General features: G+C 44.4%; 1 protein-coding gene across 1 annotated transcript; it reads right to left on the reverse strand.

Moving 5' to 3' along the window:
- Window positions 1–5,167: 5,167 nt before the first annotated feature.
- Window positions 5,168–14,154, reverse strand: LOC112585193 (pregnancy-associated glycoprotein 1-like). Its single transcript, XM_025286470.3, has 9 exons — window positions 14,087–14,154; window positions 12,737–12,887; window positions 11,653–11,770; window positions 11,436–11,554; window positions 10,050–10,243; window positions 9,009–9,125; window positions 7,172–7,313; window positions 6,986–7,084; window positions 5,168–5,319 (listed from the first exon to the last, which is right to left on the reverse strand). The coding sequence occupies exons 1-9, from the start codon at window positions 14,152–14,154 to the stop codon at window positions 5,170–5,172; spliced, it is 1,158 nt and encodes a 385-aa protein (XP_025142255.2). The 3' UTR covers window positions 5,168–5,169.
- Between the last annotated feature and the right edge of the window lie 414 nt (window positions 14,155–14,568).

Raw genomic sequence — 14,568 nt, forward strand, 5'->3', positions numbered from 1 at the left:
TTTTTTTTTTAATCTATTGCTTCTGTTAGGTCCATACCTTCTCTGTCCTTTATCGAGCCCATCTTTGCATGAAATGTTCCTTTGGTATCTCTAATTTTCTTGAAGAGATCTCTAGTCTTTCCCATTCTGTTGTTTTCCTCTATTATTTGCATTGATCACTGAGGAAGGTTTTCTTATCTCTTCTTGCTATTCTTTGGAACTCTGCATTCAGATGCTTATGTCTTTCCTTTTATCCTTTGCTTTCTGTTTCTCTTTTTTTCACAGATATTTGTAAGGTCTCTCAGACAGCCATTTTGCCATTTTACACTTTCCATGGGGATGGTCTTGATTCCTGTCTTCTGTACAATGTCATGAACCTCCATCCATAGTTCATCAGGCACTCTATCTATCATACCTAGTCCCTTAAATATATTTCTGACTTTCACTGTATAGTTCTCAAATTGTGTTTTTTTGTTCCATACCGACAGGGAGTCGTGGGTGGTCATCTAGCACTATTGCTTAGGCAGAAGCAAGCAATATTCAGGCTTCAATTGAAGAAAGTAAGGAAAACCACTAGACCATTAAGCTATGACCTAAATCAAATCCCTTATGATTATACAGTGGAGATGAAAAATAGATACAAGGGATTAGGTCTGATAGCCTGAAGAACTATGGATGGAGTGTAACATTGTATGGGAAGTGGTGGCCAAAACCATCCCCAAGAAAAACAAATGTGAGAAGGCAAAGCAGTTGCCTGAGGAGGTCTTGAAAACAGCTGAGAAAAGAAGACAAATGAAGAGCAAACAAGAAAGGGAAAGATATACTCAATGAAATGCAGACTTCCAGAGAATAGCAAGGAGAGATAAGAAAGTCCTCATAAATGAAAGGTACAAGAATTAAAGGAAAATAATAAATTGTAAAGAATATAGATATCTTCAGGAAAATTGGAGATACCATAGGAATACTTCATCCAAAGATGGGCACAATAAAGGAGAGAAAAGTCAAAGACCTAATAGAAGCAGATGAGATTAAGAAGAGGTAACAAGAATGCATAGAAGAACTGTACAAAAAAGATCTTCATGACCCAGATAATCACAATGGTGTGATCACTGACCTAGAGCCAGACATCCTGGAATGTGAAGTCAAGTGGGCCTTAGAAAGCATCACTACGAACAAAGCTAGTGGGGGGTGATGGAATTCCAGTTGAGCTCTTTCAAATCCTGAAAGATGATGCTGTGAAAGTGCTGCACTCAATATGCCAGGAAATTTGGAAAACTCAGCAGTGGCCAAAGGACTGGAAAAGATCAGTTTTTCATTCCAATCCCAAAGAAAGGCAAGGCCAAAGAATGCTCAAACTACCACACAATTACACTCATCTCACTTGTTAGTAAAGTAATGCTCAAAATTCTCCAAGCCAAGATTCAACAATATGTGAGCTGTGAACTTTCTGATGTTCAAGCTGGTTTTAGAAAAGGCAGAGGAACCAGAGATCAAATTGCCAACATCCGCTGGATCATGGGAAAAGCAAGAGAGTTCCAGAAAAACATCTATTTCTGCTTTATTGACTATGCCAAAGCCTTTGACTGTGTGGATCACAATCAACTGTGGAAAATTATGAAAGAGATGGGAATATCAGATCACCTGACCCACCTCTTGTGAAATTTTTTATGCAGGTCAGGAAGCAACAGTTAGAACTGGACATGGAACAACAGACTGGATCCAAATAGGAAAAGTAGTACATCAAGGCTGTATATTGTCATGCTGCTTATTTAAATTATATGCAGAGTACATCATGAGAAATGCTGGACTGGAAGAAACACAAGCTGGAAGCAAGATTGCCGGGAGAAATATCAATACCTGAGATATGCAGATGACACCACCCTTATGGCAGAAAGTGAAGAGGAACTAAAGAGCCTCTTAATGAAAGTGAAAGTGGAGAGTGAGAAAGTTGGCTTTAAGGTCAACATTCAGAAAATGAAGATCATGGCATCCGGTTCTATCACTTCATGTGAAATAGATGGGGAAACAGTGGAAACAGTGTCAGACTTTATTTTTCTGGGCTCCAAAATCACTGCAGATGGTGAATGCAGCCATGAAATTAAAAGATGCTTACTCCTTGGAAGGAAAGTTATGACCAACCTAGATAGCATATTCAAAAGCAGAGACATTACTTTGCCAACAAAAGTTCGTCTAGTCAAGGCTATGGTTTTTCCTGTGGTCATGTATGAATGTGAGAGTTGGACTGTGAAGAAGGCTGAGCGCTGAAGAGTTGATGCTTTTGAACTGTGGGTTGGAGAAGACTCTTGAGAGTCCCTTGGACTGCAAGGAGATCCAACCAGTCCATTCTGAAGGATATCAGTCCTGGGATCTCTTTGGAAGCAATAATGCTGAAGCTGAAACTCCAGTTCTTTGTCCACCTCATGTGAAGGGTTGACTCATTGGAAAAGACTCTGATGCTGGGAGGGATTGGGGGCAGGAGGAGAAGGGGACGACAGAGGATGAGATGGTTGGATGACATCACTGATTCGATGAACGTGAGTCTGGGTGAACTCCGGGAGTTGGTGATGGACAGGGAGGCCTGGAGTGCTGTGATTCACGGGGTTGCAAAGAGTCGGACACGACTGAGTGACTTCATTGAACTGAACAAGAATGCACAGAAAAACTATACAAAAATGTTCATAATGACCTGGATATAGAAGATGTTGGAGTCACTTATGTAAAGCCAGATATCCTAGAGCATAAAGTCAAGTGGGCCTTAGGAAGCATCACTACAAGCAAAGCTAGTGTAGGTGATGGAATTTCAGCTGATCTGTTTAAAACATCCTAAAGAATGAGGCTGTAACAGTGCTGAATTCAATATGGCAGCAAATTTGGAAAACTCAGCAGTGGCCACAGTGCTAGAAAGCTCAGTTTCATTCCAATCCAAAAGAAAGGCAACTGCAAAGAATGTTCAACCTATCATGCAATTGTGCTCATCTCACTTGCTAGCAAGGTAATCCTCAAATCCTTCAAGCTAAGCTTCACTGTACATGAACTGAGAACTTTCAGATGTACAAACTGGTTTGAGGAACCAGAGGTCAAATTGCCAACATCCATTGGATGATAGAGAAACCAAGTGGATTACAGAAAAACATCTACATCTGCTTCACTGACTATGCTAAAGCCTTTCACTGTATGGACCACAACAAACTGTGGAAAATTCTTAAGAGACTGGGAGTAGCAGATCACCTTACCTGTCTCCAAAAGTGTGTATGTAGGTCAAAAAGTGGCAGTTAGAATCAGACATAGAACAACTAAAAGATTTAAAATTGGGAAATGAGCATGACAATGTATACATTGTCACTCTGGTTATTGAACTTGTATGTAGGAAAGATCATTCGATATGCTGGACTGCATAAATCCCAAGATGGAATCATGATTGCTGGGAGAAATATCACCATCTACAGAATGAAGATGACACCAGCCTAATAGCAGAAAGCAAAGAACTAAAGACCAATTGATAAGGAGAGAAGATGCAAAAAGCTGGTGTAAAACTCAACATTCAAAAAACCATTCACCAAAAGATACTCAAAATTCATGGCATCCAGTCCCACCACTTCATGACATATAGATGAGGGAGACTTGGAAACAGTGGCAGATTTTATTTTCTTGGGCTCCATAATCACTATGGACCTTGACTGCAGCCACAAAATTAAAAGACACTTGCTCCTTGGAAGGAAGAAAGGCTATGAAAAACCTGAACAGTGTATTAAAAAGCAGAGACTCATTTTGCTACAGAGATCTGTAGTGTCACAGCTATGGTTTTCCAGGAATCATGTACAGATGTGAGATCTTGACCATACAAAAGGGTGAATGTCAAAGAATTGAGCTTTTGAACTGCGGTGCTTGAGAAGATTCTTGAGAGTCCCTTATACAACGAGGAGATCAAACCAGTCAATCTGAAAGGAAATCAACCTCTGACCCTTGCTGTCTTAGCTGAGGCATCTACTGAGGGCCTCCAGGTGTAAAGAACAGATGTTTCCACTGCAAAAGTGCCTGACCATGGCAGCTCCAAGCAAACAGTTTGTAGCCTCACCCATGGAGAAGCTCAGAAAAGCAGAAGGCTCTGTGTACCCATGGATACATGCATTGCATTCTCCCCAGCAGCATTGGAGACCAAGGAAGGGACATTCTGGGCCCTGGAGGAGGGAGATGGCTCAGGGATCTACTGAGGCCACCACTTACCAAGTAGGCCAGGAAAGGACAGAGCAGGCATATGTGGCAGAGAGCTTGTGACTGAGGTGTGGGAACAAGAGGGAACCAGCTCTGCATGAAGTACCTCACCCAAAATCCCCTGGAGGAGAAGTCCAGTGATAAGATCATCTGAGATGGGATGAAGAGAGTCTATTTCATTGCCCCTTATAATTCCTCTGAATGAGGAGGTGGTGGAGTTGGTGGGTCATCACAAATTTCCATGGCCTACACCATCTGCCTGTCGCTATCCTTGGGGCTGCCTCTCCCCAGCTTCAGTCATGTAGTTCTGGAAGAAATTGACAATCATGTGTGCTGCTGTGTCAGAGCCAATGACCATGTAAAGCCAATCATAGGAACCCATGGCCCTGCCAGGATGGCTGATCTCGGGCTGTACATGTGAACTGAGGTTTATCATTCTGAGAATACCCTTGAACTCTAATGGCTCCCAGCTTCTTTATTTACTAGAAGAGGCCTTCAGGATATAAAACCCTAGGGAATGTAGCTTGAACTCCCTCACTAGGTGTAGAAGCCTTAAGGAAGAAAGTTGTCAGTTAAGACCATCAAAGAAGAGGGAAGGGAAAGGCCAAGGGAGAGAAAGAGAGAACTGATGACTTCTGATTTATTGGGTCCAGTCACAGAGATCTTTTTATTTGCTCTGATTCTTGTGTCCTGGATTCCCAGGATCATTTCAATGAGTCTCCCTTTTCCTTGAAGGCAGGTGGAGTAGGGCTTCTCTCAATTTTGATTCAGACTTGGTTCTAGATCCTTCACTCCCAGACACAAACAGAGGCAACCATTTGTTTCAGCGCCATTAAGAGTGAGACCCTTTATTCTTTACTGAGAATAGGGTGTGCAGACCACCAAACACAGTTCACCAGCATCCTGGGCAGCAGTGCCCAAGTGTGAGTGAGTGTGTGTTAGGAGCAGCCTTATTGATTCCTGAACCACTCCCAGCATTTACACTGCCCGTGCCAGGCCAATCCTGTCATTTCCTCGATCAAAGACTGAGAAATACAGCCTCATGAAGACGTCACCCAGCATCCAGAACTCTATAGTTGGACTCAATGGGATCTCTTTAAAGGTGCTATAGCAGCGGCCTCTAGAATCCTGGGGGAATCAGAGATACACACCAGTCAGCATGAGCCCTTGGTGACTCCCCCCAATATCCATACCCAGCACAATTCTTTGTTTTATTTCCCTCTTTTGGTAAGTATCAAGGGGTTTTCTCAGCAGCAGGGGATATGAGAGTTCATCAACCAAAGAGATCCAAGACATGAGGTTGCCATGAGGAAGGGTAGGGGTAGGGGAGGAGTGGTAGTTGGGAAACAGAGGAATGAAAAGCAACAAAGTCCTACTGTAGAGCACAAGAAATTATTTTCAACATTCAGTGATAAATCATATGAAAAAGAATAAGAAAATATATATTTTATGTCTATTACTGAGTCACATTGCTGTGCAGCAGAACTTAATGCCACAATGAAGATTAGCCACATTTCAATATAATTTTTTTGAAAAGAACAAGTGTGTCCCTAGATCTCCTCATTCCCTGTTTCTTTCCTTCTGACTCTTGCTCCTTGTTTTCTCTGAAGGGAATGCTGGTTCTCTTCCTACATCCCCACAATCTGTCCTTTATTTAAAAACTTTACTTTGTATTGGAGTATAGCTGATTAACAATATTCTGAGTTTCAGGTTGACAGTAAAGGGACTCAACCGTATGTATCCAGGTATCCTATCCCAAAGACACCCCTCACATCCAGGCTGTCATATAACTGAGCGGACTTCCCTGTGCTACACAGCAACTTGTTGATGGTTATCCCTCTTAAATAGAGCAGAACCCACAACAATTTCTTGAAACTTTAACTCAGGAACTCTGTAAAGCCTCCTTCAGTCCACACTCACCCTCTGTGGCCACTCCAGGCTTGGTTGGGTAAAGTACTCTTGTTCCCCATTCCCACTGGTCATTCCATAGCCCTCATCTCCCCTAGTAAGTCCTCAGTGCCCCAGTGCAGATCATCTTGAGATGCCATTTGCATGGAATCCAGTGCAGTTTTGCTTAGAATCAAGCAACCCTCCATATGGCTCAATGAGTTTGTGGTTTTACAATTCCTGAAATTCCCTCTCTTCCTTAAAGCCTTCTTTGAGCCCATCAGCCTGCTCTGAACTCCCACTTGGCGCTGACATGATGGCTCCACCCTGTGCTGGGGCTGAGCAGTCACTGTTTACCCTTTATTTACATTAGCATCCAACCTCCGCAGAGGGGTTGGGTACCCCAACTCACAAAGGAGGCACCTGGCCGGAGCAAGGGGAAGATACGGGCAAGAACTAGCCTGACCATGTAATTTATCATCCAAACCAGGAAAACTCTGAGAAGGGAAGGGAGCCTGTTAACTTATGCTGTGACATCACACTGGGACTGTCCCCAGCCATTCTCCTTGTAACATGGCCTATTTCAGGGACTGCTAGTGCTGAATTTCATGTTCATTCAACTAAGGGTTCAGATTGAGTTGAAGCTCTTTGAGGACTGAGGACCTCAGTGACTCCCACCATGCCATATGGTGTGGCATCTCCACATTTATTTCAGGAAGATCAGTGTCCCAAATGGCCCTTTACTTTCAAATGTTTGGTTTTGTGGGAGTCACTGGCCCAGCCACAGGGCTCAGCAGCATCTGCAATGGTTTGTCATCACCTCCAGAGGGCGCCCTCCTCCCAGCAGTAGCCCAGAGTTTCCTGCAAGCTCCAGTTTGAGAACCAACCCTCAGTATTGTCCCCTCACCTTGAGGATGTAGGCTTGACCTGGCACTGGGTAGTTGATGCCGTTGATGGTGAAGGTAACAGAGGGCAGTGTATTGACCGCAGAACATGAAACATAGTGCTGTTAGAGAGAGAGGGTAAGAGGTTGGCCCTGGTGATCCTTATTGTGTATAGAGACTGGGAGTGACCCTGGGGCATGACCCTTCACCTTGGAACGCGATGGCTTGGCCCCGATGAGCTTCTGCATGTTATCGACCAGTGGTTTTGGGCCTTCGATGAATGCTGTCCCGATGTCAACAAAGGCCATGCAGCCTCCAGAACAAGCAATAACCTTTCTTTCAATGGAGATGCTGAGAGACAAAGGAAGAAAGTGGGCAACAAGGTCACTCTGAGCCTCCCCAGAGTTGTCCCCTTCCCGACTGTCTCCTAAACAGCCCTTCGTCTCTCACCATCTTTTTCTTTTCTATCAACACAGTACCTTTCCTGACATCCTTGAATGTAGTACTTGAATACACCAGGAACTTTTGTACCTTGACACAAGTTGGTCTTCTTTCCTAGAAGATCACTGCACTTTGACTAGGAAATTTCTTCTCATCTTCCAGATTCTAGCTTAATTTTATTGTTTTCGGGAAGCCTTTGCCCTGGTGTTTATGAGTCTCCTGTCTTAGTCACTCTCTGTAGACCCTTCCTCATGTCTGCTGCTGCTACTGCTGCTAACTCACTTCAGTCATATCCGATTCTGTGCAACCTCATAGAGGGCAGTCCACCAGGCTCTGCCATCCCTGGGATTGTCCAGGCAAGAGTACTGGAGTGAGTTGTCAGTGCCTTCTCCTCCTCATGTCTAGCATGTACCAAAGTCACAATTCACTATGTGGGCGTGTCACTTCATGTACATCTGCCTTCTTAGATGTGAGGGCGAGTTTTATTCTCCTTTCCTCCTTAAAGTGCCTGTCACATAGTGGATGTCCAATGCTTGTCTGTTCAATGAGTGAATGAAAACTTAGAAAACAGTAAGTAACTTCTAGAGAGCTGTATCTGGTGGGGAACAAATAACGGGTTGCACACAGAGTGAAGATGGAGATTCATAGGGGCAGCAGATTCTCATAGTAGGGGCAGAGAGGGGCTCCTCTGGGAGAGGGTGTCTCCCAGCACTGCTCCTACAAGCAGCTCAGACCCTGAGATCCTGGCCAGGAAATACATGACTAGCCCATAGTAACTCCAAAGGACGGGTCAACTTTTGTCTGAGGGTATCACACAGAATCCTATCAATTATGCCTCTTGTCCTCAGGTCACTCCTGGATCCCACCTTTCTGATCCTCTGTAATAGCCCTTGTCCCACTGTGTGCCCAAGAACTTGATATGTCTTTTCTATTAGTTACTTTCACGTCTTAAGACAGCAGGCAACCTCTCTCCACTGCTGGGTAGCTGCTCCCTAAGAAGACCAATTTTCCCCATTTTCTCAGGACTGTCCCTGTTTTTTAACTGACATTTATCTGTACTGAGAATGGATCTGTACTGAGAATTTCCTATGTCCTAGGTAGCCCTGGACAGTCGGTCATCTTACCATAACTCTGTTCAGGCTGGAGATATTCTCCCTGATCCTCTGTTCACCACACTGTAGAGTCCTCTAACCATGCTCCCCACCTCAAAGGGCAGTGGGTGCAGCCTTCTCCCAGCTACACAGACCTCTCTGGTGCCTTTTAGGACCCTGATCTGAGCCATGCTCAGAAGGCCTGGGGATTATGAACCCGCGGGTTGTTTGTGTATCTCTGTGCTTGTGTGTTTGTTTGTATGTGTGTTTGCATGTTTCTTTGTGTGTGCTTGTGTGTCTGTGACTAGCTATGCATGATTTTATGTGTTGCTGTGTATGTTTTTATGTGTCTGCTTGTGTGTTTCCATGTTTCTGTGTGTCTGTCTGTGTCTTTGTGGGTGGTGTATATATCTGTGTGACTGTGTGTCTGAGAATGCATTTATGTGTGTCTGCCTGTGTCCATGTACAGTAGTGGGAGCATCACTTGGGCTGACCCTCAGAAGGAGAGGCTTACCTGTCCATGTGTATAATCCAGTTTTCCGCTTGGATCAATGGTACCCAGTTGAGCTTTCCCTTGTAATAGCGGTGGTCCACCCCACCAAACATCACCACACTGCCCTCCTGCTCATCTCTGTAGAGAGAAGAGAAGGGGCGATCCTTGGAGGACAGTAACAACAGCACTGTCTGAGAGCTGTGCTTGTCCACCCATCAAGGCCCTAATAAGGTCCCCATGTACAGATGCAGAAATCGAGTCTAGGAGAGATTGAGATCCAGACTGAAGTCTGTTACTGGCTAATGAGTGGCACAGAGGAGGTTAAAAAGTGAATCACTTGGCTGGGCTCCACCCACTCTGTCTTCTGAAGACGCCCTGGACCTCCAGCGACCTGAGTGCTCAGACACCCTCAGAGGACACGGTGCTGAAGTGTTTTGGCTTTCCCCTTGTCCACCTTGTCATTTTTCAGGAAAATCAGGCCTGGGAGTTCTAAGGGTATGTGTTCAGGTCACTCAGCATTGGCTCCAATGGCCTGTGATCTCTACTTTCTAAAGGGCCCCAAACTCAGAAGAGACCCACCCTCTGCTCTCCCTGTCTTGAAATGCCTCATATTTCTTGAACAAGGGGTCCCACACTTTTGTGTCCCACACTTTCGTTTCTCATTGGCTCCTACAAATCGGGTAGCTGGTCCTGGGCTCCCAGTGAAATGCTAATGAGGAAGGAAAGATATCCACCATCCTTCTCCTTTCGTCCTTCTAAAATTCATAAGCAAATCCTAATGCCTTTTCCTTCAACTTGTTTCCTGTTGCCTTCCATTAGCCTTCCTCCTCACTCACCCTGCTAGACCAAGTTACTGGTCTTGAGCCCAGGAGTAGGCTTGTGTTCCAATAAACTTTTATTTCTAAAAGCCAGGGGTGAAGCCAGGTAGGGTCCTGGGTCCATAGTTATCCTGGGTTAGATTATCTCTCAGGATACTTCTTTATCTAGTGTTCTATAATTTTTGTGTAACTGAAAGCATCCTATAGCTCATTTGGTGAAAGGGATTGTCCATCTCACACTTACTTGCTCAAGTAGAAGGCAAAAACAGGCTCAGAAATGGCACCTTGATTCTTCAGCTTGTCAAAGATGGGGATTGCTCCAGAAGAAGATACGCTGGGGTAATTCAAGCCCAAGATGCCATCAAAAGGTATATGCTCAAGCCCGTATTCTGCCATGCTTAGACTGAATGGCTGGTCAGTGCTTACAAGGTCCCCAATCTGTGGGAAAAAGAGTGTTCCCACTTACAGATACATGAAGTGGGGCTAGGACTGGGCTGGGATGCATTGCCATTAGATCCTCAGAGAAGAATTGAGGCTGGGCTCTGTCTTCAGTGCCAGACAGACAGTGAGATCAAGCTGGGAGGGGAATTTGGGTTCCATTTGAGAGAGGCTGTGAATTTTATAACATCTGCCCCTCTGAAAAATGCCACTTGAGTGAGTAATTTTGGCCTCGTGGCTTTTGTACAGTTGGGGCAACCAAGAGTCACGCCAGGTCCCATTGGTGCCATCTTATGGACAAAACAATCGAGAGCAAGATACCCTTCTCTTTGGCATCACTGTGACCTAAGAACAGGAATGGACTGCATTCTCTGTAATGTACTGTGGATTCTGCATCTGTCCAGGAAGACAGAAGCTGAAAACACAATGTTTCTTACAGGCTTCTATGAAATTACTGCCTGCAGAAATCACTTTTGGGGATATGTATATATTTATCTGAGTGTGTATGAGAGAGAAAAGAGAGAGCAGAACCACTCAAGTATTTTGGGGGAGGCAGGCCATAGGTTTTATAGACTCTCAAAGGTCCTCTAGAGTGAGAAATCATTTATCAGACCCCTTGACTTCTCAGGCCACCAGTTTCCCACTCTGGATACCTGAAGACATTGACTGCATGGAGGGTCCTCAGATGAGTTTTATCCTGTCCGCAAACACCCCACAGCAAATTCAGTCCTGAAAAGCCAGCCTAGCTCCACCTTTTACCACATGTGTACCGTCAGGAAGGACCTTGCTGTCTGAACCTCAGTTTCCTCATATGTCTCATGAGCTAATCAGAGTAAATGCTGTGTGGCATTGTTGCAGATTAAACCAGTTATCACCTGAAAGTACCTGGAACAGTCTGTGAATATAAAAGTGGGTGCTTTTATCCTTTCTTCTCACTCCCAGCAAAATGAACCTTGAACTGCTAATGGGCAGAGGAGCTGCAAGTCCACACCTCAAACCACTCTCTGGATTAGCTAATCTGCTTGTGTGTCACCATGGGCACTGCCTCCCCAGAGACATGATCCTATGGATAAGATGGCCAATATCTATGGGAGTTAGGCTAGGAAGGGTCCTACCAGATGGTCCTGCATCTGTTTTGCAAGCAGTGGTCACTCCCTAGCCAGTCCTGGCTCAGCATATGTTACACTGTTACCCGAACTGTGTCATGAGCAACAACTCCTTTAATTCTCCCAGATCCATAGGTTATGCTGAAGGTCTTATTGGTAAGCCGAAAGGTGGAAGACTGAAGATGTCTGAATCTCACGTGTTTAGCTGTAGACACAAGAGATGAGTGTCATCAGGTGCCAAGGATGGAAACAGGGCGGCAGCACAAGTGAAGGATGGTCCGGGTATAGGGTGTCTGTACTCACAACAGGCTGGGCTGGTGCAAAAGTCAGAGGGCACCCACAAGTCAGATGAGCCCGTGTCAAGGAAAACCAGGAACTCCTGAGGGGGTGTTCCAATGGTGATATTAGCCAGGTAGAGCAACTATAGGGAGAAGGAGGGAGTGGGTTAGTGCAGAACTGGCTACCCTCTATTTCCCTAACTGCTGCCTCCCTCCAGGTGTCACATATCTCTTAAAATCACTTTCTAACCACTGTTCAGCTCACAGGCTTTGGTCAAAGAGGTATCTGCATTTTATATATTTTTTCCTGTGCTACATTGTATGCAGGATATTGACTCTATGACCAGGCTTTGAAGTGGTTCCTCCTGCATGGGAATCCCATAGGCATAAACACTGGGCCTCCAGGACTGCTGGACACCTGGTGCCTTAATTTGAGAAGCTCTGTAGTCTCTTCAAACCCAGCCTTAGCACCCGTGTCTCCAGGAGGTCCTTCTTGATCAACCCCAGCCACTCCCTCCAAACTCAGACCACATCCAATCAACACCACACAGGTGACCCTTTCATTTGACATGTATTTACTCATTTCCTACCTCTCAGGCTGACATGGGCATTCTTGAAGACAAAATAAGCCCTTTTCCTAATCTAAAAACAGCAACCACAGTGATTCTTATGTCCATACACGGAATGCAGGTTCAGTAACTTTTTAGTGCTGTCATTCTTGGGTCTGTGGAAACTGAATTCCTCTGCCTGGGGATTCACAGTTGCTATGCAGTTGGTTCTACCTTTTGATCAGTGATGGTTCACTCTTCATCTGTATCTGAGTGGCTCACTTAGTTCAGAAGGAACAATCGCCCTCAAACAAATGATACATCTTTGACTCAGAAATGGATATTTACCTGCCACCTGGTAATTGCTGGGCCCAGTCACAATGACCAAGAGTTGAGGATAAGAGTGTCTTCTCCTCTGGTTGGGGGTCCCTGTTTTCCAGTGTCTCTGCCTCCTGCAGGAACCTCATCCACATCATCCCACCTGGCACCTCCAGATAAGCCCCAGTGCTAGGCTAGAGCACCAGGGGGCACTGTGGAGCACCATCCTCCCAAAATACTCACATCCTTGATGTTTCTCAGTGGGTGACTAGTTAGATTTGAGCCACGAAAAGAAATCTGGGACAGTCTGTAAGCATGCTCCTTCAGGAAATTGTTCAGCATGTTTTTTCCACTGGGTGTTTTTCTCATGGTCTTCACTCTCCTTAGAGGTATTCTTTCACCGAGCATTTGACAAAGAAAACAAAGAAGATGCTACAATTAGCTGTCAGTGTTAAGATATAACTGTCATTGTAATGGCCCTGTGTATTTTCTAATCATTTTTATGAAGCACATTATTACCAGAATTTTATGCATATAACCATGGCAAAGACATAGATTTGAATACAGGTTCTGTTCTGCAATCTTAGGTAAGCCATATGACCATGTGGTGTCTCAGTCTCCCCTTTGGTAAAACAGTGGAATGTAACAATACAAACCCTCCAAATAGGATATCTTGGGGATAAGTGAAGTGATGTATATAAAGTGAAAGTGAAAGTGAAGTCATTCAGTCACGTCCGACTTCTTGAGGCCACATGGACTGTAGCCTACTAGGCCCCTCCATCCATGGGATTTTCCAGGCAAGAATACTGGAGTGCATTGCCATTTCCTTCTCCAGGGGATCTTCCAGTTCAAACAAGGACAGCCATTAGCATTGCTATTGCCATCTCACTCATTCCTTCTCATAGAATCTCAAGGAAGGAGGTAGAAGGGGGGCTCATCCTCTTTTACAAGGGAGCAATTTGAAATGCAAGAGGTTTCTGAGTTGGCTGTGGTCACACTGCTTGTCAGATATAAAACAGTGTATATAAAACAGTGTATCTTTCTCCAAGTTGAAAGAGAAGAGAGAGTTGAAAGAAGAATCCAAGATATAGGGAAAAAGTAAGGGAAATTCAGAGGCTTGAGAAAGAAGTAAGAGTCAAATGAAAAGTTAAAAGAAAGCAACACAAAGAGAAATACACTCCCAGTGACTTCCAAAGAGATGGAGAGATAAATGACAGTGATACAGAGATGCAGACATAGGCATATACACACTGAAGTAGATAGGGAAAAAAGAGGACATGTTGAATAAAATGTAGAAAGTGCTATTCCACAGGACCACATCTACATCTGCATAGACTGTGCACTGAACAGTTGCAAGGAGTTGCATTTTCAATAGGTCTTGACATGACTGGACCACAAGATTTTTGCAACCCAACCAAGACCTTGGGATCCACAGTTTCTATAGCAAGTTACTTATCAATAAGTAAGATTTGAGCTTTAAGACTCTTAGGAAAATATTCCATTCCCTTCTAAACCTGATCAGTGGAAGAATAATCAGATGAAAAGAAAAATCTGAGAAAGAAATATGATGTGACTTACAGTCCCCATACTTACTTCACTATGCACTCTGAGAAGGCCACAAGCCCAAGGACCACAAGCCACTTCATGCTTCTTTCCTGCATCCAAGTACTCAGGGAAGTTTGGGTTCTTAGAATGTAGTGGTGACCAGGAGCCCCTAGTTATATATGCTCTGACCTACCTGAGTTTTCCCCTTTAGGCCACTAAAAGATCTGAAAAAAAAACACACACACACACAAAGCTCTTGATTAAATCTTTACCTTCATCAGAGTCCCTGGTCAGTGGCCTTTGAAGCTTCTCAGAATACAGAGAATTGAACTGTAATCTCTTCCTTGAAGCTTGGCTGGAAAATCAAACTGATCTGCATGGACATCTAAGAAGACAGAGAACCTTGCCTACATGGAGAAAAAAACTGCTAAGAACACCATGAAAATGGATACTAGGGGCCATGCTAAGCATTCGTGGTTTCATGTCATCTTCCTAGCCACTTCATGAGATATGCATTGCTGTCTTCATTG

Source organism: Bubalus bubalis, chromosome 5 (assembly GCF_019923935.1).
Source record: "Bubalus bubalis isolate 160015118507 breed Murrah chromosome 5, NDDB_SH_1, whole genome shotgun sequence".
NCBI classification, from domain to species: Eukaryota; Metazoa; Chordata; class Mammalia; order Artiodactyla; family Bovidae; genus Bubalus; species Bubalus bubalis.

Excerpts from the sequence above, each read along its gene's own strand:
- LOC112585193 (XM_025286470.3), bottom strand. The coding sequence starts at position 14,154 with ATGCAGGAAAGAAGCATGAAGTGGCTTGTGGTCCTTGGGCTTGTGGCC. Across the intron at positions 11,555-11,652 it reads TTGCACCAGCCCAGCCTGTT|CTAAACACGTGAGATTCAGA; the intron begins GTGAGTACAGAC and ends TTGTGTCTACAG. Across the intron at positions 7,314-9,008 it reads TGGATTATACACATGGACAG|CATCTCCATTGAAAGAAAGG; the intron begins GTAAGCCTCTCC and ends TTTGTCTCTCAG.